Raw genomic sequence first — 22707 nt, forward strand, 5'->3', positions numbered from 1 at the left:
CTTGGGAACCCAGAAGCCGCGCGGCGCGGGTCCCCAGGAGTTTCTTACCCAGCATCTGCGGCTGCTAGAACCGTACCGGCCCGCCCCCACTTCTGCGCAGGGCCCGCAGCGGGCGGGTCTTCAGTCCAAGCTCCGGCTGCGGGGGTTCGGTAGACGGCGCCCTGAGAGCCACCGGCCGGAGGCGGGGAGACATCGCCCGAGCCGCGGGGCGGGACAAAAGGCCGAGCAGTAGCGCAGCGCGAGCAAACTTTGCAGGGGAAGCGCGAGGCTTTACTTTAAGCATCCCGGACAGAAAAGCGTGGGGCGGGACAGGTGCTGTCTGCCTTGTATTCTTCACGGTGACCCTTTTCGGAGCAGAGCTTACAAAGGAGAGCCCCGGGTTCGCGATCCCGACTACGGGCTCCGGATGGCCTTGGCGCGGCGCTTCCCGCGCGGGTCCCGGGCTCGTCTGGCAGTCGGAGGCACTCAGCTCCTTCCCAGCCATATTCCTCCTTCTAGCCACCCGCACTTCTCCTAACCTCCCGGCAGTCTCCCCCTTCCCCCAGTCTTTGGGTCCTCCCTTTTCTGTTAGGGGCGGGGCGGGTGGGGTGATGTGTAAAATCAGCACTGTTGACATTTCTGGTCCCCGCGTTGCTGAGGGCTGAGGTGCTGTAGCGCGGAGGGCAATCCGCCGGCCGAGTGTCCCTCTCCCTGCCCGCCCCCGGGCAGCTCCGAGACGCCAACATCCAGGGGCTCCCGCCCCTCGGGGTTCCTCCTCCTTTTTCTCGAGGTGACTGGTTGGCGCGAAGCGATTGGCGATCCCGGGCGCGAACCCGGCCGCGGCTCCCCGCGCCGCGCCGGGTGAATGGCCGCGGGCGGAGGATCGGGAGGCGCTGGGCGCAGACCAATCGCGGCCGCCGGTGGGAGTATTTGTTATTCACATGGAAGAGACTTGGCGCCGGCTGGGCCAGCTCAGCCCCCTCAGCCCAGAGACCAGCCACAAGTGCGGCCGCGGTGCTCGCCTCGCGCGGCGGCGGCGGCGGCGGCGCTGACATGGACCTGCGGGCCTCCCGCGGGCTTCCTCACCGCGCCCTCTGCGGGGAGCAGGGTAAGACGCCGAGCAGCAGAAGGAGGAGAGAGCAAGTGCCGAACCACAGGCAAAAAAAAAAAAAAAACAAAAAAACAAAAAAACTCCCATCCCCAAACTCTCCCCAAAGGCTGTGCTTGCCAAAAAAGGAGAATTCCTCCAATTTTATTCCCTTTTCCATTTTTTTCCTTAAAACCGTTCATTGGACCGCGAGGCGCACCGTTCCTTCTCAGATCACTTTAGTGATTTGCTTTTTCCTGGGCACAAGTAGATGGCCTTGCACACCCAGAGTCTGGGAGAGAACTGGTGGGCGGAGGTGACGGGAATGGGGGGCGAGGGAGAGTGGGCACCAGGGGGCGAGGGGCTGGCCGGGCATTGGAGCTTGATTGGGTGTCTGTTGATTTTACGTTGCAAAGAATAAGGCAGCCACCCCTCTTATCTTCCCATGATTACATTCCAGTGAAGAGGTTCAGAAAAGAAGGACGCTTAGCATGGAACTCCCAAGGCTTGGAGATGTGGTCCCCCAAAAGTTTAGTCGTTGAATGGGAGACCGAAGGGTGATGGGAAGGGGCAGGCGCGCCTGGGGTGCTCGAATGGGGCGTGCGGCGGCAGAATTGTAATGCGCTCTTCCTCGGATTGCCTGCCCCGGGTGACCTCCTGGACCTGCCCTGGCGGAATCCGGACTTGCCCCGCCGAGATGACGAGGTACCTCCGTTCTGCGAATCTAACGGGAGGGATTTCCGAAGTTAGAGGCTTCCGGGATGAGTTGGGGTAACCCCCACCTTCCTGAGCGTGGGGCTGCATGAATGTCTAGCCGGGATCTAGGGAAGATGGGGGTCGCGGAAGAAGCCGGGTGATTTGGGGGTTCTCGAGACTCCACATCCCCGCATAGCCTACATTTTTGCCTTAAGTTCGCGTTCACCGAGTTGGCCCGGCGAGGTTGGGATTTCCGCGCCCCCCTTTTGTGGCTTTCGGGAAAACACTGGAGTTCCGTGTTCTGTTGGGGGTGGGGGGAGAGGAGGAATGGTCTCTGGGATCTTGAGTTTAAAAAGCAATGGCAGTGCACCCGACAGCTCCTCGGAAGCACCTGCAGCCAGAGCAGCCCCAGTTTGGCTGGGACCCGTGCGGGGCGTGGGCGCTCCGGGCTGCCAGGTGCAGCGGGGGCGGAGGCGCTGCCCTGCCCCGCGGCGTGCGGAGCCTGGATCCCCGGGCGCGCCGGGGGTTTGGGGCGGCGCCGGGATACCCGGGCGGCGCGGGAAGGCAAGAGAAACCAGGTACTTCTCCTAAGGCCCTGGCTCTCTTCAGAGCCTGGGTTCAACAGCCGAAGGAACTGAGAAGAAAAAGGAAGATGCGGCAGGGCAGAGGGGACCGGGGGCGGGGTGAGTGGCTGCGGGCTGAGATAGAGGCAGAGGTAGGGAACCCACTGAGCCACACCGAGAGCGAGCTCATCTGCTCTGTCAAACAGCTCGGAGATCCCTTGAGGTTCCTACATACAGTTGGTGAAAATATAACAGATCCCCAACCCCTCCAAAAAAGCCCCGTCTGTCTGACACGCTCCCTTGGTGCAAATGAAAGGCAGAGGGGTGTGCGAGTCACCCAACTGCGCAAGACGGCACCCCCACGCTTCCCTGAAGAATTGTTTCCTCCGTGGTCCAAATTGCAGAGCCTGGGATCAGAGGGTGGCTGTGCGCCCGGGAGGGTGCGGGTGAAAATAGACCCACCGCCGGCCAGGTGCAGCCCCAAACCCTCACTCTCCGAAGCAAGTCCCGCCCCGGGAGGAAATGCCCTATGTGCCATTTGGGGGTGATCCTTTCCCACAGACCTGACGACGTGGGAGTCTCCTGAACACCCAAGAATACACTAAGGGCTCAGCCACTACCGCGATTGAATACAAATTCTGCCAACATGCAGAACTGGCAAACGGGGTTGTGGTGGAGGTATTGATAAAGACAATCATAAACAGGAGAAATGCATTCCGATGATAGCTTGTATCTTGCTTGAAAGGAAGAAATAAAAAGAGAAAAAGAGCCACCAGCAGGTAGATCTTGGATAAACAGCTTATTGCACTTGACTTGTAATTTACATTTTCCTCTATGAAATTGTTTGTCAATAATTGCAGATGGCTACAGAAACCACTTTAGTTTATCTTGGTCACTTGCTTGTGAATAATGCAGATCTTGTGAAAGATCTCTGTAGGAGATAAAATCAGCTCTCTGTAATTCATTGCCTGCTTCTTGAAAATATGTGGTTTGATAATTTTGAAAGGGAAAGCCTTACCCATCAGGGAAAATGAAGTAAGATTTTTAAATGCAATTTTCCTATTTCACTGTCAACTACAGGTTGTGTCATACTTGAGATAAAGACAAAGGATTCTTGCTTTTAAATCAGGGGTGTGGGGAGAAATAGAAGAGGGAAGCTCTTCAGGAGAAAATTTATCCAGTATAAAGATGCTGAGAACACAGCTCAGTACTGCTATTTAGGCTCCATTTGTTCTATTTGGTTTGTGTGAGCTAGTTCTGCCCTCCTGCTCCTTTTACAAATTATGACTACTTGAATAATTCTAAAACCATCTGAATCTAAAAGGAATAGATAAAAGGAAGAGTTGAGTGCCAGTGGGTGCAGGAGAAAGTTAGGGGTCTAGAGAGATGTGCGCTTTTCAAGTTGGTTGGGCGGGTTGGAGCTGCTGCGGGGGCTTGTTTAATTGGTATTTATGCAGCAAACAACCCGCTGACATTCATGTTGGCAACATCTAGTGTCAATCTTTGTGTAAGAATGTTCCACTGTCTTCAGGGCAGGAGGCACAGAACCCTGTACACATGTGCTCATGGTAGCAATGCTTTTTTTCCTTCCAAGGTCCTTTCCCGCTGTTGTCCTCCTGCAGTTGGAATGCCCAGCAGAAACAGGACTTTGCTTTTGTCCAGGGAATGGGGTTACCCTGTCTTGGTGTCTTAAAAAGAAGCAGTTGCATGGATGTATCTTTTAACTGAATCCACAGCATAGATCTGGCTCCATCTTCATGCCTGTTGAATAGGCTGGCTTTTGAAAACTTGCTGTTTTCTTGAAAGAACCTGATTGGATATCATTAGACTCACCCATGTATTTTGTTCAGGGGGGTGGGCGGCGCTCCATGTTGTTCTGGGAGGAAAGGATGTGAATGGAGAGCCCGCTGGATTGGAAGGTTTCCATCCTAAGAGGGGCTTTCTGTCGGCTAGAAATTTAAAGTTGAACTGTTTTCCTTCCTTCCTCCCTCCCTCCCTTTCTTTCTTTCTTTCGTCCTTCCCTATCCATCTTTCTTTCTTCCTCCCTCCCTCCTCTCTCTTTCTCTTTTTCCCTCTCTCTCTCTCCCTTTCTTTCCTTTCTTCCTTGGCTCAGGGAGCTCTTTGCTCTGATTTTCATTTCTACTTGGTACTTGGACAAATAGTGATGAACTTACCCACTGACTTTGTTTTTTGTTTTTGTTTTTGTTTTTCCTTTTCTAGGGCTGCACCCGCACCTGTGGCATATGGAGGTTCCCAGGCTAGGGGTCGAATCAGAGCTGTAGCTGCTGGCCTACACCACAGCCACAGCAACATGGGATCCGAGAGCCGCGTCGGCGACCTACACCACAGCTCACGGCAACGCCGGATCCTTAACCCACTGTGCAAGGCCAGGGATCGAACCCGCAACCTCATGGTTCCTAGTCGGTTTCGTTAACCACTGAGCCACAACAGGAACTCCATTTACCCACTGACTTTGGACCTTGAGCATGGTGCACTCTTATCCCAGGACCTGCCTTCTGAGGGGTGGGCATTGCTGTGGGAGTGATTTGAGAGGCTCTCGACTTATGGTCCCTCCTAGCTTTGGCTTGTTACTTTGCCAGTCCTAACCACTATTAGAGACGTTTCTTTGGTAAAGAAACCACGAATCTCCTGCAAATGGTCTTAGAAATGCAGATGTTCCAGTTGGCATCTTCAGGTTTTGAAACCTGTTGGCGAATTTACTCACTCCCCAGGGAGGGCCCGAGTAACAAGAGGAGCAGATCTTGAGATTGTAACCATAGAACAGACACATCAGTGCTCAGGGAGGGGAGACCCAGGTCTGGAGGAGGAGGAGGGAGCAGGTGAGCAGAAATAGGAAGATGCAGAAGGGGCTAGAGAGGAGAATGTGGCAATGACTGAGCACCACGGACTTTTGCAGGCAGGGGTACAGCTAGACAGAAACGTCTGGGCTGTGTGCTGGCTAACTTTTCCAGTGGTAATGAGCTTGATTGGTAGAAACTCTCGTCATATCCTGTGAACAACTCAGGAAGGTTTCCTACTCTCCTCTTTTCCCTGCAGAAGACTATCTTGTCACCACTTTCTTTAGCCCTTTGGATGCTCCAGGTGTCGGTGAACCTCAGCTCTCCAGCCAGATGTTGCATCTCGATTGACTTTTCCTCTGTGTCCTTCTTTCCGGTTTTTCTTTGAATCCTTTTGATTCTTTGGACGCATGACCTAAGGTCTGATCAGCCCTGAATGTGAGGTGAAAGTATTTTTTTTGGGGGGGGGTCTTGTAAGCACATGGGTAAAATATTGGAATTAGTGTTCAACGAATAGTAGTATCCTTGTATGTTCTTACAGCCCTGGCGGTTATAAATACTTTGATACACAGTGTATCATTTGATTTCACAATCCTGGGAAGGGGCCAGAAATCATTCCTGAGTAAGTTTGGGGGGGGGAGTTTACTTCTCAGACCCTAGGCTGCCACGCTCGCAGTCTTCATCCTCAAATCGGGGCAGATCTACATCCCTGCTCTGTTGCACGAGGGATGAGGGTGGGGTGGGGGTAAGGGAGAGACCATAGTAGCAGTTCTGAATTTAAATTCTGGCCCAAGATTTTAGACGCATTCATCTAATCTTCCTTCCTGTTTTTAGGTTCCTTAGATGCCACATGGGGCTGATACCAAGCCCATCGTCCTATCTTGTGAAGGAAATGAAATAATGTGTGCGAGGCTCCAGGCACACTGTAGCTCTCAATAAATGCTAGTTTCACCCCTATCATCTTATATGATACATACTATAAAAGTGGCTTCTCATTAAATATGGTCTTTTTATGCAATAGCTGTGTTATGAAAAAAAAAAAACCTGCGTAAATTGAATTCTGCTAAATCAGATTGCATTTTAAATGCACGGGGGATTTAGCTATTTAAAGGAAACCTGTGGTGAGTTCTTTTGTAATGCAAATAATCACCTTCTAATTTATCTGTTTAGCAAGTTGAGCTTCTCATGTATCAGATTTTCTTAATATGGGGCCTGCTCGAGAAGAGCTTTCACAACCTCTCTCACTGATGGGAAAAAGCCACTCAGCTTGCAAACAAAATCAGTGATTGTGTTCCGCAGGCGAAGCCTTGCTCTGGTGTTTTGAGCATACTCTCATATTCCCCTATTATTCAGTAATAGAACCTCAGAATGGGGAGCTGGAAGACACCTTAGAGATTATATGGTCCAGCTCACTCATTTCACAGATGAGGAAACAGAAGCATGCAGAGGTGAAGTGACATGTTCAGTGTCACCAGCCAGTGACTGTCAGACAGGGATCCAGTTCCAGCCCTCTGTGGCCAGGGGAGGGCTCTGCCTGGCCGCTCATCCCTCTGCCTCCACCAAGATTCCTGGGCAGAGCACACCTGTGGCTGCATGGGAGCTGATAAACAAATGTGATGCATTTTCTAAAACAACCCAAAAGAGCTACACGTGTGGGCCGTGTCAGGAGAAACTGCCTGATTTGCAATTTTGTGAAATGAGGACAATATTCAGCTTAACCTTTTTGTTAAAGAGCTGAATGGGGTCCCGCAGAGAGAGGCTGTTTGGCCTTTTTCTGAGAAGATTACAGTTCTTGGCTAATGATATTCCTTTGAGGATTTTACCATAGCGTATCTTGAAAAGCACTCGCCCAGTGCCGGAGGAAGACAGGGTGACAGCCACTGATAGCCACCCCCACCTCCCCAAGGCTTGGTGGGTTTGTTCTCACTGGCATCAGGCTGGCCAGGAAACCTGATTTGAAGCAGAGGGGTTTGGATATCCTGCATTTGATATTCTTAACCCTTTGAAAGATTCAGAAATCACCCTGCCCTGGTAGGTCTCCCAGATTGTCCCCTCCTAATTCGTGCATTCTTTGTCTTTAAGAGCTAACCTTTGAAGATAGATACATTTCTGAGAGATTTCAATGGAGGGGCAGGGCCTGCCCCTTGCTTGTGTTCCTGGTCCGTCTTTGCAGCTCTGCGGGTTTTCTCAAAGGGCAGGACCTGCCTGGAGGGCCTGAAGCCTTTGACTGAGTTGTCATTTACTAGCTCAGGGCTTTGGGTCCTACTCAACCTCTTTGAGTCTTTTTTTCTCATCTATACAAGAACTAATGATCGGCGCATGAAACTTCAGTGAAATCCTCTATTAGATGCTTGAGACACTGGTACAGAGAAGGTACCAAAAAATAAAAAGCAGAGTTCAGGCCTTGGCCTTTCAGGAAATAGCTAGAGCCTGGGAGGGCGCCACAGACTCCTGTTCCAGTTGGGGGTGGGTGAAAGGGCTGCTCCCCAGCAGACTAGGGCCAGGGAGACAGGTTTTTTTTTTTTTTTTTTTTTTTTTGCCTTTTTAGGGCCACACCTGCAGCATATGGAAGTTCCCAGGCTAGGGGTCCAGTTGGAGCTGCAGCTGCTGGCCTACGCCAGAGCCATAGCAGCTCGGGATCTGAGCCGTGTCCGTGACCTCCACCACAGCTCACGGCAACGCTGGATCCTTAATCCACTGAGCAAGCCCAGGGACCGAACCTGCAACTTCATGGTTCCTAGTCGGATTCATTAACCACTGCGCCCCGACGGGAACTCCAGAGAGACAGTTAATGGAAGTACTGATGATCTACGTGGTTCCATGTACTTAGGATGGGCTGGGAGGCATGAACAGGAAGGGCTGCACAGCATTTAAGGGCTGAGCCTTCTCAAAGGCTCCTCGGGGGAGCCCCTCTTGAGGGCTCAGAGTTAGTGGACCACAACGCCTGCTCCCCTCAGAGATCACTTGCAGGAGTGCGAACCTCACACCTCCTTGAAGCTCATCAGCTCGAGCAAGGTTTGTGTCAAACCCCAGAGGAAGGTCAGTTTGAAAGAAATACTGTTTCATGTGAAATCAAGCACAGGACATGAGGTAGAGCAGTTTGGCTTGATAGCGCAAAAAGGTCATTATTTTGTTAGAACGCCTTGATTCCGACTAGGATGAGTTTAGATGAAAGCTCACAAGAACTGCCCAGGAGCAAGATTAAGCAATGCAAGATGACACAAGGCCATCCGATGTACGTCGTTTTCCACAAACTCTCAAATATGTTTTTCTTTAGCATTTAAAAAAGGAAACTAAGCCTTCTGGCCATCCAAAGTCTGATTTTTTATGACAGTGCCTCCCATTTTGAAATGACTGCTGTATTTCAATATTTTATAAGTAGCTCTGATGTTAATTTTATTTATTTATTTGGCTTCTTAGGGCTGCACCTGCAGCATATGGAGGTTCCCAGGCTAGGGGTCTAATTGGAGCTGTTGCAGGGATCGAATTTGCCGCCTCATGGTTCCTAGTCAGATTCGTTTCCACTGCGCCATGACGGGAACTCCCTCTGATGTTAATTTTAAAGTGACGAAAAATCTCGGTGAAAACCTCACCAACAGGGCAAATATGGAAGAGGTTGCCCTGCTTTAGTGGAAATGAATTGCGGACTACGTTAGCAATAATAGCTCCTGTTTACTGAGCATTAATCCTTTGCCAGCTCCTGTGCATGCTGTGTGGCAGGTTCTGGGCCCCCTTTTGTAGACAAGAAATCCAAGCTTCAGAAAGGCTATGTGTCCTTAATCCTCTGTTGCAAAGGAGGAAACTTAAGCAAAAATCCAAGTGAGCTGCCCCATAAATAACAACCCAAATGGAACCTGTTGTTTTCTGTTTTAAGTGCATCCATCCACTAAACAAAACTAATTCCTGTCTCACTGTTACTCATACCCCATTCTGTCTTTAACTGAAAGCTCTAAACAGACCTGTACGATGCTAAAGAGACCAAAGATTATTATAAAGGTGGATACTTTAAAAAGAAACTCCATTTTACTATTTCTAAGACTGCCCAGCAAGTGGAATTAGGTTAATGCCATGGGAGTAGCATAAGTAAGATGATTTGTAATTAACAGATGGACTGTGTTTATGGTCGTCTATGATGGAAAACCATTGATTCTCTGAAGTGGTTTCAGTACTGGGCGGGGGGGGGCTGGGGTCATGCAGAAAGGCTGGTCCTTAAGAGCATGTCTCCTTCCATTTCTCCTTAAACCTTTCTCCTCTGCGGAATCCGTTCATTCTGTGCTCTGCCAGAAGGGATATGCTCAGGGGCAGCCCAGCCCTATGGACGTGGTCTCCAGCCCTGAATTAGTGGTCAGAGTTAATGAGGTTTTTACGGCCTTCTCATGGGTCTTCCTTGTGAAACTGCAAAACAGAATCCTCCTCTTAATGGGTGGTCGGTGTGATGCATGGTTCATCCCTCACCTGGATCCATCCAGAAAGTCAGGGTGACTTTCTCAGTGTTTCCTTGTGGGGAATGCCTCAGGTCAGGCTGTTGCCAAATCAGATTTTCTGAAGAAGCAGCTGCTAGACGAATTGTTTCTGAGGCAATACTGGTCAAGGGGTGAGAACAATCAGAAGAGGACTGAGTATTTGGAGGCAGAATAGAGGAAATCCAGGGCTTGGCATGTGCCAGGAGGCAGGAAATGCTTGTGATAGGCAGACTAGGACTGTCTCAGCCCGGGCCATTGGCTGTATTTCTGAGTGTACCCCAAGTGTGTCATCAGAAATCCAGGGCAGTGGGCTCTGAGGAGCCCCCTTTTCTCATCCGAAAGTGAGAAAAGTGCAACTTTCTCTGTAGGCTTTTGGACATATGTTCAGTTCTCCCCCAGAGAGGCACCATCTTTCCCTTTGGGACAAGGAGGACGGAATGAAAACTTTATGAACTGGAAACTGAACAAGTGAATGGAAAATACCGCCAGATGTTAGTTGGCTCGGGTAGAGGAGAACTGCCCAAATTTCAGGTTTCAAACCCATATGTATAAATAGGTTAGAAATGATCATTAGATTAGCCCTCCTGCCAAAATAAGTTAGTGCTGTTTATTCTCTTAATTACATGTGTGTTTCAAACATCAGATTCCCTTCTGTTAAGTTAGCTCTTGTTTGCAGTTAAACCTCCAAAAAGTGCTTTGAAAGAACGTCATGGAGTGAATTCTTGAAGAGTGAAGAAGGTCCCAGAACAAACTTTTCTTACAGATTTGCTTGTAGATGTTTCCACTTGAGGTTATTTCTAGTCTTGATGAAATAACTGTTTTCCCCACTGAGTCGGACAAAATTAAGAAGCTCTTCAATTGATCTCCAGCTCTGATTTGCTCCTGGTGATTCTAGGATCAAGGAGTGTTTTCTTCAGAACTGGAAGCATACCCATTGCTTCTATTCTGACAAGTTAATAGGAAACCGTGACAAAAAAGAATATCTTCATATATAACCCTCCCTATGTGTTTAATTTTCAAGTCTTTGCTTTGTTTCCAGAGAACAATAAGATAATTTACAGGAAACAGCTGACATTCTATGCTAAATCTTTTCACAGGGGCTAAAACATACATTTTGGCTCCTTGGGTAGAGTTCTCTCTTCCTTTTTTTGGGGGGGTCGAATAATCACTTTTTCCCCACTGGGAAATCTGAGGCACCAAAAAATGCCATTAACAGATGACTGGTTTGTTGAATACATCACAGAAAATAGCCTTTCGTTCTGATTTTGTGGACGAAATTTAAATGCTCAATTCAGACAGCTGTACGAAGTGAAAACAGATTTGAAAAGAAATAATGCCATCAATCATGGGATTTTTTACCTTCATGGAAATTGGATTTATTGAAATAAAATGGTAAATAAAAATACTTTCTGATTTGGGAGAATCAACCCTAGTTTCTGATACTTTTCTGTTTCCCTTGCTCCAAAAGTGTCATCAATCTCCCTGTTTAGATGGAGTGCAGCCAGGTGTTTGGAATCATAAGGGGACAAAAAGAATTAGTTTCTTACCAAATAGGGAAAACGAAACAGCAGAAAAAGAGGTGGGTGCAAACAGGGTTTAAAAACACGAAAAATGTAGACCTATTGAACGGAACCCTTTCTTCTCTCCTCCCACCCCTCACCCCTTGAATAATTCTGCTACAGGGCTGACTCCAAGGACGTGAATTGGTGACCTCATCCCAACATCAGAACCTCAGCTGCTATTCTGATTTTCGCACCATTCCAGGCACCTTGAACTTCGTATGGAAATACAGTTGAACCTTGGGGTCTGATGGAAATTCACTGTGACATTCAAATCAAGACCACTTGCTGAAACCGGCAGAGCCTTTCCTCCATGGGCCCTGATGGTAGCCTCCAGAAGGTGCAGCCTCAGCTGGTCCTCCTTCTGTGGCAAGAATAAACTTTGGGTCCTGGATTGCAACCCCACCTGTGGAGAAAATGGTATGCGAGGGAAAGCGATCCGCCTCTTGCCCTTGTTTCTTCCTCCTGACGGCCAAGTTCTACTGGATCCTCACCATGATGCAAAGAACTCACAGCCAGGAGTACGCCCATTCGATCCGCGTGGATGGGGACATCATTCTGGGGGGTCTCTTCCCTGTCCACGCGAAGGGAGAGAGAGGGGTGCCTTGCGGGGAGCTGAAGAAGGAAAAGGGGATCCACCGACTGGAGGCCATGCTTTATGCAATCGACCAGATTAACAAGGACCCCGATCTCCTCTCCAATATCACTCTGGGGGTCCGGATCCTCGACACGTGCTCCAGGGACACGTACGCTTTGGAGCAGTCACTCACGTTCGTGCAGGCGTTGATCGAGAAAGACGCTTCCGATGTCAAGTGCGCTAATGGAGATCCACCCATTTTCACCAAGCCTGACAAGATTTCTGGCGTCATAGGTGCTGCCGCGAGCTCCGTGTCCATCATGGTGGCTAACATTTTAAGACTTTTTAAGGTAGGTAAAGGCTTAGACAGTTTGGACCATGGTGGGCAGACAGGAGGGTGTCCTGCAGGTTTAGGAAGAAAGCAAAGGCAGGGAAGACAGCCTCTCCAGGGTCACAGGTTCCTCGGATTGAGGCTTCTGGCTCCAGGCTTCTCCCTGTGTGCACTGCGTTACATTTTTTAAAACAATGACCTGGGGTAATGGTGACTTTTTTTTTTTTCTTTCTTTCCTGAACACACAGGAAGGTGATCATTTCTGGGACATGTTGCGTCCTCAGCATCTGGGGATGTGCTCTTTAGGGAGGCATTATTAAAGCAAATCAAGTGTTTGGAGAGCATCTCAGTGAACTCAGCTCAGTTATCAGATCAAACATGTCTGGGGTATTTGAGGTCTAAGATAATTTACTTGATGAAACTTCTGTATCGTGGGATGCTCTGTTGTGACACAAGTTCCTGTGTGAAGGAATAGTATTTATCACTAATGTGTCGATGGGAGTGACACTCTGGGCTAGAAGATGGCCATAAAATTGTCAGGTTTATTGCAGTTACAATAGGGCAGAACCTCATTAATTCAGACTACTCTGATGCAGACTGAGAATAATTGTATGTAATTCTTATTGAGTTAAAAGTTCAAATTTAGCAGGATAATTTGAAACTTTTTGATTTAGGTCAGATGACCTGTTACCTATAAATTGCATTTGCATATTGAATAAAATTAGCAGGGAAAATAAGGGATGGAACAATACTTTGAAAATATAGAGTCCCATAAAAATAAAATTACTGTAGCTCATCTTTCATTAACTTTCTCCTTTTCTTTGTTCTTTCTATTACATAGTCTTTTGTAACAGACATAATTTTAAAGATTGAAAATACTTTTCACTCTGATTTTTTAGTCACTGAGACCTGACTCTTCCACCTTATTCTGAATTAATGAATCTTCGTTTTATATTGTGAGCAAATGTTTCTGTGCATATTAGATTTAAAAATATTAAAAGAATATGAGATGTTGGACAAACGACAGATATATGACAAAAATGAACAAAGTAATGGAAAACTTACGCCAGAAAAAAGATAGAAGGGTTTGAACTAAAGACTTTCTGGTTTGGAAGCCACCCTAGGGACCATCGAGTCTGGTTCACGTCTGTAACATCCCCCCAGCTTCTGTATGAATTCCCTTAGTTTAAAGGAGGGAATGCTGGAGTTCCTTTCATGGCTCAGTGGTTAATGAACCTGACTAGGATCCATGAGGTTGCCGGTTTGATCCCTGGCCTTGCTCAGTGGGTTAAGGATCCGGTATTGCCATGAGCCATGGTATAGGTCGCAGATGTGGTTTGGATCTCGCATTGCTGTAGCTCTGGTGTAGGCTGGCGGCTACAGCTCTCAGATTCGACCCCGATCCTGGGACCCTCCCTATGCTGTGGGTTTGGCCCAGAAATAGCCAAAAAAAAAAAAAAAGGAATGTTAACAGGCAGCTTAATGACTCTTTTCAGACTGATGAAATTTTCTTATGAGGATACTGCTGGGCAGAAACTTGTCTGTGTCTAAGGAGTTACTGAAGAGGCACACACTGTCCTCAAGGAATGCTGGACATTTGAGGCAGACGTTAGGAAGGGCTTTTTACCAGTGAGAAGGAGGCAAAGTTATAGGCAACCCAAGGAGTTGCCTGGTGGTACAGTGGGTTAAAGATCCGGCTTTGTCACTGCTGTAGCTCAGTTCACTGCTGTGGCATGGGTTAGATCCCTGGCCTGGGAACTTCTGCATAGTTGCAGGTGCAGTAAAAAAAAAACCAGATAGCCAAGGGTGTTCTATTTCTCCATGTCTGGAAACTTTCAAGGGACACTGGGAAGTTGTTAGTCATTTTTCTTGGGCTAACCAACCGCTTGCCTGGAGGCAAGAGGCAGATTCAGCCTTCTCCAGGTTTACTTCCACATCCTGGGATCTGGGATTTCTCTGGGCATCCTGATTCTGAGCCACGGGGGCATTTCGGCTGGCTCTGGGGGTGTCTAGCTCGAGCCACTTTCCCAATTCTCTTCTTCTCTCTGAATCTTATTTCCCTCCCCCACTGCTTCAAAGCATCTCTTTGCGGTTCTTAACTCCTCAGCACCCACTTTTAGAGAAGACCTTCTCCTTCTGTTCCCCTCCACCTGTATGCTAATTCTGGTTCCCAACAATCCTATGGTAATTCCCCTGAATCCGGACTCCTTCCTGGAGTCGGGTGCCAAAAGTGGGCAAGGATTTGGAGTGGGGTGGATGTCGTAATGGCTTGGTTGAGATTCTCAGAGCTTGTTTACATTCATTTTGCTGCAGAGTCAGCTTATCTGTAAAATGGGAACTTTAGCATTGTGTTAGGTTGTTGGGTGACCTGCTGTGAAAATGCAGTGAAAGTTTCCATCAGGCCCTGACTGTGTCCTTTGCCTGCTCGTACTGCCAGAGGGACCTTCCGGCCACCTGAAGCGCAGGGTTTGTTTTTATGCAGTCTAGACCTGGATTTGTTCTTCCCACACGGACTGGCCAATTCTCTCCTTGCTCCCTTGGATAACTCGGGAGGGAACCTGTTTGACCTTGACTCTGAGCAGTTGAGTGAACGTAAGTGATCAGCCTATGTTCCAGCCAAAGCTGGATCTGCATGAACTGATAATTACAGCTTCATCGTTGTTGTGCTCCTTGAATTCGAGGATGTATATGAGACCTCCAGCCAGCGCTCCACACTGATATTAATTATGAAATGATGATGGTCACTCTTGGGATAGAAAATATTTCACTTTATGTGAGAGTCTGAACACATATGCTGAGACTGACATGCAATGTTAGGGTAGTTATCATAGGAGTGATTGGCACATGAACGCATTGGGGATTGGCTTCCCCTTCCATTTTGAAAGATAATAATTTGATTAAGCAAATGGTATGACTTGAATAAAGGTAAACATTTAGGACTGTTAGACACAGAGGAGCTTGGGCCCCTCCAGGACAGCATATGCCCCATAGAATCTGAAAAGATCCCTGGATATCAATACAGTGCTCCTTTTTCCTGGATTAATGGAGTTATAAAAGGTAGAGCATCTTGGTTTGAAAACACGCAATTAACCTTGACCCTGAGGGACATAAACAAGGTCTTGATTAATGAATTTACTCCCTGTCCTGCCCAATAATAAGCATTAGTTGGAGTTTTCAGCATGTTCGCTGGGACCTGTTTAAAATTGTACAGGAAATGTTTGGGCTGAAATCAGACGTGATCTCCAAAGGTCTGTTCCTTTTTTTCCTGGACAATCCTGGTAAAGCCAGGTGGTATCTGCTTGGGCTAAACCGTGAAGGAGACCAAGTCCTCCCGTTGTCTCCCCTTTCCTCTTCCTCAGTCTCGCCCTCCGGGGGCAGGCAGCCTCTCGTGCCCTCTCTCCCTCCGCATTCTCCCGTTGGAAGCCTGGGTTCAGTAAAGGAGCCGTGTTAGCAAGTCACCTACGTAAAGTCAGTCTGTGTTTAAGACAGAGGAGGATCTGTTTTCCTTGGGATCACGAATTATGGTTCAATGAAGTAACTTGTCTTTGTATGTGGGACTCAGGAACCGGGCAGGGGTGATGGGGGTGGTTCATTTAGCCCTCCAGCGACTGCACTTGGTTGGGGGCCAGTTCCTTTGTCCCACAGTACAGCTGGGTCCTGCTTATCTCTAGAGGGAGGGAGGCTTGTGGCTCTATCTTTGTTTCTCTTCTCATCAAAGCCCAGAGGCAGGGAGTTCCCGTCGTGGCTCAGTGGAAAATGAATCTGATTAGGATCCATGATGATGCAGGTTCAATCCGTGGCCTTGCTGGGTGAGTTAAGGATCCAGTGTTGAGCTGTGGTGTAGGTCAAAGACGTGGCTCAGATCTGGTGTTGCTGTGGCTGTGACGTAGGCCGGCGGCTGTAGCTCTGATTTGACCCCTAGCCTGGGAACCTCCATATGCTGTGAGTGCGGCTCTAAAAAGCAGGAAAAAAAAATAAAAAATAAAAAGTAAAGCTCAGAGGCAAATGGAAAAATCAGCCCCTTTAACTTCAGAGGAGTATTGCACAGGCGGTGGAGCAAGACTCATGGGGACAGAAGCTACCCTGGGGCCTTGCCCCTTGGGACAGTGAATGTGCTGCAGGCAGTGACTGTCAGCCCTGAGTGGAGGGTGGGCTCTGCACGCTCTCTCCTCTTGCCCTGGGTGGGTGTGTGTAGGCTCTCAAAAATACCCCAGGGAGTTCCTGTTGTGGAGCATTGGAAACAAATCCGACTAGTATCCATGAGGATGTGGGTTCGATCCCTGGCCTTGCTGGGTGGGTTAAGGATCCGGCGTTGCCGTGAGCTGTGGTGTAGGTCACAGACTTGGCTCGGATCTCACAGCATGGCTGTGGCTGTGGCTGTGGTATAGGCGGGTAGCTGCAGCTCCCATTCGACCCCCTTGCCTGGGAACTCCCATATGCCACACCTATGGCCCCAAAAGCAACCCCCCCCAAAACAAACAAACAAAAAGCTACCCCAGAGGCTTTTCTGTGTCAGGACTCAGTGGGTGAGTGTGTGCCTCGAACCCCCTCCTGAGAACCATGTTTGCTGATTGAAGTGACTCATATTTCTCAGGTGCGTTGGGAGTGGAACCAAGGTTGAGAGTCACAGAACAAGAATTTAATGATCTGAACTTTTTAGAAGCACTACTGTGACACACACACACACACACGTCGTATATGGGTTGACATGGGGGCAGAGTGGTTACCTAGGTGATTGTTTAATCTTATATCCAGTTAATGGCTTGAGATAATAGCAGCATCAATTAGGATACCGTGACCCATAACTGCAGAATAGCAAACCCAGAAAAGCCAGAACTGCTCCTGCCTACGTGAAGGTGAATATGCCATTTCAGTGGCTCCTGTCTCTGTCTGTCTACCAAAGGAAAGAGGGTCCAGCTCTCAGACAGAGACTGTGTAGTTTGAAAAGAATTCAAGAATGAGAGGGCCTTTTGAAAATGTGGACTGGGAAGCGCCTAATTGAAATTTGTTTGATAAAGCAGTTTCAAGGAATTTACATGTTTTATAAAGAGCTCAGGTTCCCCCCCCCCTTTTTTTTTTTGCTATTTCTTGGTCCGCCCCTGCGGCATATGGAGGTTCCCAGGCTAGGGGTCGAATCGGAGCCATAGCCACCGGCCTACGCCAGAGCCACAGCAACGCGGGATCCGAGCCGCGTCTGCAACCTACACCACAGCTCACGGCAATGCCGGATTGTTAACCCACTGAGCAAGGGCAGGGACCGAACCCGCAACCTCATGGTTCCTAGTCGGATTCGTTAACCACTGCACCACGATGGGAACTCCTTTTTTCCCTTTTCTAGAACATTTCCACCCCTCTCCTTTAGATGAGAACAAATCTGTTCCCCAAAATACTAATCATATGTCTTACTTTGAGCAAAGATGGAATATTCTAAGTTAAAAAGAGCACATTGATGCTTGAAGGTAACACATTTTAATGTCCACCTAGATGCCCTGGGGTTAGGAAAGGACAGGGGCAGATGTAATTTCTTTCGCACATGTTTTTCTGGTTAACGTTACCTGGAGAGTTAATTTTCGACTCTTGAAGGATGGGGGTTGGATCGTCCATAGTGTATGTTACAAAAGCAATCAATCGGGACTTTGAAATAGAAATCCATTTGTGGGTGGGCTAGATAATTTCCCGCATGTGGAAGTGTCCTGGTTTATAAATGGCTAAAATTGACCTTCACGTTAAGGAAATGAAGTGCAGTGCAGCAGCCCATTTCGCTGGATGTACTCGCCTACCCTGCTAGGTTTACAAAGATATATCTTCTTCCAAGAGACTCTACTAATTGCAGCAACCACTTCCATAAAGCTAAGCATTTCGTGAGTTATTTATTGCATGCGATGGGCTTTATTAACTGTAACCTCTGAACAGGTAAATCTACCAGGTCCAGGCTCATCTAGTTAGATGGACAGACAAATGGGCCCAGTAAGCAAACTCAGCAGGAGGTAACATTTCATGTTAAATCTTATTTGATGGCCAGTAGAGAATGGAAAGTTGAAAGATAGACTCCTTCCGTCAATCCTTTTCTCCTGTAGCAAGCTCTGGTTTAGTTTTGCAAAGAGCCTAGTCACCCTGGATGAGAGGCAATGAGTGTTCTCTCTTGGTGGCCCTAAGGGGGGGGGGACATGGACAGTGCCACTGCCCAGGGTCACCAGTCCAACTTGTGGCCACAGAGATATGTAAATATGCAGACGTGGTCATGCCACTTGCTTCTTAAAGTGATAATGGCTGCCTTTACTCCCAGGATGAAGCTCTGCCTCTACTGGAGGAAGTCTTTTCTCACTTCTTTCCACTACATTGTTTCTCTGTTGCATGTAGCAAAGCTCTAGGAGGACAGGATGATATCGGAGATTTCCATGAGGGTGTGTATATCTTGTTTGTTTCTGTATTCCCAGCACCTAGTATGGAGCTGAGAACCCATTAAACAGTTGCCCAATGAATGAATGAATCATATCTCTTCCCCCTCCCTCCCTTCCCCCCCACCCCAATCCCAGATAATGGAAATAACAGGTGTTGGGTAGAGAGAAGTGGAATTTTGCGTATTTTACTTTTTACTCTTTTAAAAAAAGGAACAGAAGGAGGGAGAAGGGGAGGAAAAGGAGAGATGGTATATTTTGGGAGTTCCTATTTTCATCTGCTGCCTCGTTTCCCTACCAATTCACATTTTCTCTAAGCAGATTTTTAAAATTAAGAATTAAGTAAAAGACATGAGCGCGTTCTCATGTTGAAAAGTCAAAGCACTAAGTAAATAGTGTAAAATGGAAAGAGACCACATCCAAATGCACGTATCTTTTAGTAGTTACACACACACAGAATTTTATTAACAGCTATGTCTGGTGACTTTTTTTTTCACATAACAATATACCTGGGAGAGATTTCCATGTTGGTTAATAGAGATTCACCTCAGTAATTCTCAACCCCGGCTGCATGTCACCATCACCTGGATGGCTTTTTAAAAAGCCCAGACCCTACTCGAGGCCAGTATAACAGGGATCTGCCAGCCCTGATGGGTATATTTTACGTGATCACCAGGTGATTCTGATATTTGTCGAGGACTGAGAACTATACCACTTCAGCTGCTTGGTTTTAAATTATGTGAATAGAACATCCTTTATTTAATAAACCCATTACTGATAGGTTACTTGACTTTGATCGCCTAAGGTCATTCATCACTTAAGAAAAAAGCTAAAAAACAATGTTAGCAGGCTCATCCAAGCGCTGTTAGCACTAGAGTGGATCTTGGTGTTATAAAATCTCTTCTTGGACCAACCAAAGGGCTGGATTAATGAATCACCAAAAATGCCTTGCTCTAAGGCAGACTCCCACAGCACGAGCGTGTATCTCAAGGCTGTGGCTCTTCATGACATGTAGAAACTTAGGACCAAAGCAGTGGTTATGTGTTCAGACCGTTAAAGGAGCATCGTGACTCTTGTTGGGTGAAGTAGATTTTAAACTTGGTGAATTTAAATCAAATGTTTTTTACTCTCCTTTTCCGAGCCTTGAAAAAGTCTGAACCCCTGCAGTGAATACTGATGACATCTTAAGACCTTACTTAGTGATTAATGCCTGTCTTTGGGGTATTTTAAATAATAAGGTTGTTTTTAACTCGTGGTTCCCAATGGGGAGATGGAATAGGGGAGCGATGATATAGGGGTAGGAGAAAAAAGGTTATTATGGGATTATATGAAATCATGTGTGTAAAACTTTTGAAAGTTGTAAAGCACTAGAGAATTCACAGTCTTTCACTCAAATTATAAATTAATAAAAATAATGAGGTTGTTTTGAAAGTGGTGAGGAGTCTAAGAGAATGGCTTGTGAGTGAATGCTGTACCTTGGTTGCTTACGAAGTTGTCTGAAAAACCTTTCTAGAACAAGTCGGGGTATATGTAGATAAATAAACAAATTTGAGGGACAGTCCTATGCTCTTCTTTCTCCTCTTTTACCCTGAAGATTGCAACGATTATTTATTTAAATTTGAAGACGATTAAAAAAAATTTTTTTTTAGAGACGTTTTAGTTTACAGCAGAATTGAAGATGGCAGTGGTTTGATTTGGTATCAGGTTTCTTCCCAGACTCTTCACAACCGGAAGTTGGATCTTCTGGGGGAAGACAGCATCGGAGGCTGTCCCCTGGTTCCGCCCGAGAGCTCTCAGTCTTTCACATGCATCCACATCACTCTGAGGGCTTGGGTTGCTGAGCCCCTCATCAGAGCTTTTGAGTCAGTAAGTCTGGGTTGGCGTCCGGGACTTGGCATTTTTCATGGTCTCCAGGTGATGCTGCTGCTGCCGTTTGGCAGACCGCACTTTGAGAACCTCTGCTCCACGTGCACGTTGCTTGCTGGCTGACTTAGCACACAAGGCAAAGACGAGGTTGCACAATCTTCTGTCTGGCAGCAGCCTTTGTTCTTTTGACTCCTGCCTGGTTGGGTTTCTCTTCCTATTGGTCGTAATCACAGCAGCTGCTGTATGAATCTATTTTTACTTGTGTGCCCTTTTGGAAGTTGTGTTCCTTATTAAATAATGCATGGCTCAGGAGTAATGATGAGTGGGATGGTCACTTGAACACGGCTTCCAAAGCTGGGTCACTCCGATTACCACTTTTTCTCATTTTTCCTACCTGTGACAGTGGAGCAGACTGATTTAAGAAAGCTAGACCGTAAGATACACATTAGTGGGGAACTGAGAACAGTAAGAGATGAAAGAGGCTACGATTTGTCTCAGCTACCAGCAATTTGTCTTCAGAAACCATGACAGCTACCTCCTGATTTCTATTATGCAATGAGATTGCAAATAACATTCCACAGCAGTCCTAATCCATAGAGGGTCGCAAGGGGCCCTTCTCCCCACAGTGGGGAAAAAGGGCCTATTTACCCATTGGTCTGGTAGAACACATTCTCTGGCAAAAGTCAGAGACATCTCTTTCGGCTCCAACCAGGGACTTTCTCTATCTCTAAGCACTCTTAAGAACATAAAAATATGCAGGTACTCCTTCTGTATTTTAGATACATTATGAGCACCAGGCTGGTGGGGTGGGTCCAGGTACAGTGTTGTGCAGAGTCACCTTTTATCTGTTTCCGGAATGAGGCCAATCCCTACTGGGGCCAATCTCTGGACCCAGCAAGCTGATGGCATATGTTTTTGATGTTGGCCATTTGTCTCCTTCCAAGATTCTCCCAGGCTCCCTCTGTGCTTGGGGAGGCCAGGTTCCTTGGTACCATATAGCTCCAGATCTGTTGGGTAGGCCAGCTTCAAAGTCATGGATCTGTCTCTGTGACCTCTAGCGTCCTCTGGGGCTCCCTTGGGATACGAGGACAGTGGTGTATTCTTGCTCCGGCTCACCCTGGCTTCCTTGTTTACATGGATTGAGAGCAATTTCTAGCTTTGATTAGTGTTTGTACCATTTCTTACATTTTATTTTATTATTTTGTCTTTTTAGGGCTGCGGTTGTGGCATATGGAAGTTCCCGGGCTAGGGATGGAATTGGAGCTGCGGCTTCCATCCTACGCCACAGCCCCAGCAAGGCCAGATCTGAGCCATGTCTGAGACCCACACCACAGCTCATGGAAATGCCGGATCCTTAACCCATTGAGCAAGGCCAGGGATGGAACCCACATCCTTATGGATACTAGTTGGGTTTGTTACCGCTGAGCCAGAAGGGAAACTCCCCATATCTTACACTTCAAGTATTGAACATTGTGACAGTTCTATATATTAAAGTTCTCAAAGTGGTTTATCATCTCAGCTCTGAGACTATCTGCATTTATACTATGTATAGGACAAATGGCACATCATTCTTATGCAGATCTGTTGTAGAGATGTTTGTGTCCTGTAGATAATTGTCATCAGGAGCTGTCTATTCAAATTAGAGATTATTGTAATGTGCTTATCTAGTGGTGTTTTGTACTCCTTTGAGTAAAACAGATTAATGTGAGTTATATGAAATGGGTCAGGCTTGGCAGTCAGACGTACTGGGTTCAAATTCTGATGTAATGCTTATTAGCTCTATTACCTTAAGCACACTAATCAATCTCTTTGCATCTTAGCTTTCTTATGTCTAAAACATGGATAATTATAGTGTTTCCTTCATAAGGTTTTAAATGGAGATACGTCAGATAAACTGCATAGAGTCCTAAGCAGCTTCCTTGGTAAGTTTTTAGCACCATAAAATGTTGGTTTTGATGGTAATAATGAGGAAGATATTGGTGTCCACTACTGACTGGTAGGATATTCATTTTGAGTTGGCCTCTCCTCTAGTACTCAACCGTCCATACCACCTTCCCTTGTTTTGTGAATAATGGCAGGTCAGCATTAAAGATGTTGTCATCGACCAAGAAAAAACCCACAGTCCATAGGTCCGGCTAGGCTCTGGCATGGAGCTAGACTTTCTTGTTTGCCTGCAGGCCAGGCATGAGACTGGGATCTCACCAACCCCAGCCTCCAGCCAACTGGTCTAAGGCAGTAGTGGACTGCTGTTCTTTCCAAATCCATATCTTAGGCGGTAAGAGACGCATTTGATGACCAGACAGCCAAAGGAAAGATTGGATGACCCGAAGATAAACCGGGCCAAATTTTAATATTATATCAACACCCAAACAAAAGTGCCACTAGGGTTC

General features: G+C 47.2%; 1 protein-coding gene across 5 annotated transcripts in view; it reads left to right on the top strand.

Annotated features, from left to right (window-relative positions):
* Positions 1-22707, top strand: part of GRM8 (glutamate metabotropic receptor 8) — an 811904-nt gene that overhangs the window by 4435 nt on the left and 784762 nt on the right. For 2 of the 5 annotated variants that reach the window (XM_021079052.1, XM_005673194.3), the window contains exons 1-2: positions 1419-1771; positions 11269-12072. In XM_021079052.1, coding sequence (XP_020934711.1) covers positions 11563-12072 — 510 coding nt within the window. In that variant the 5' untranslated portion in view covers positions 1419-1771; positions 11269-11562. Of the gene's footprint in view, positions 1-973; positions 1088-1418; positions 1772-2806; positions 3105-11268; positions 12073-22707 lie in introns of those variants that run through there. The other 3 variants (XM_021079053.1, XM_021079055.1, XM_021079054.1) reach the window with 3 other exon arrangements.

This window comes from Sus scrofa, chromosome 18, assembly GCF_000003025.6.
Source record: "Sus scrofa isolate TJ Tabasco breed Duroc chromosome 18, Sscrofa11.1, whole genome shotgun sequence".
Taxonomy (NCBI): domain Eukaryota; kingdom Metazoa; phylum Chordata; class Mammalia; order Artiodactyla; family Suidae; genus Sus; species Sus scrofa.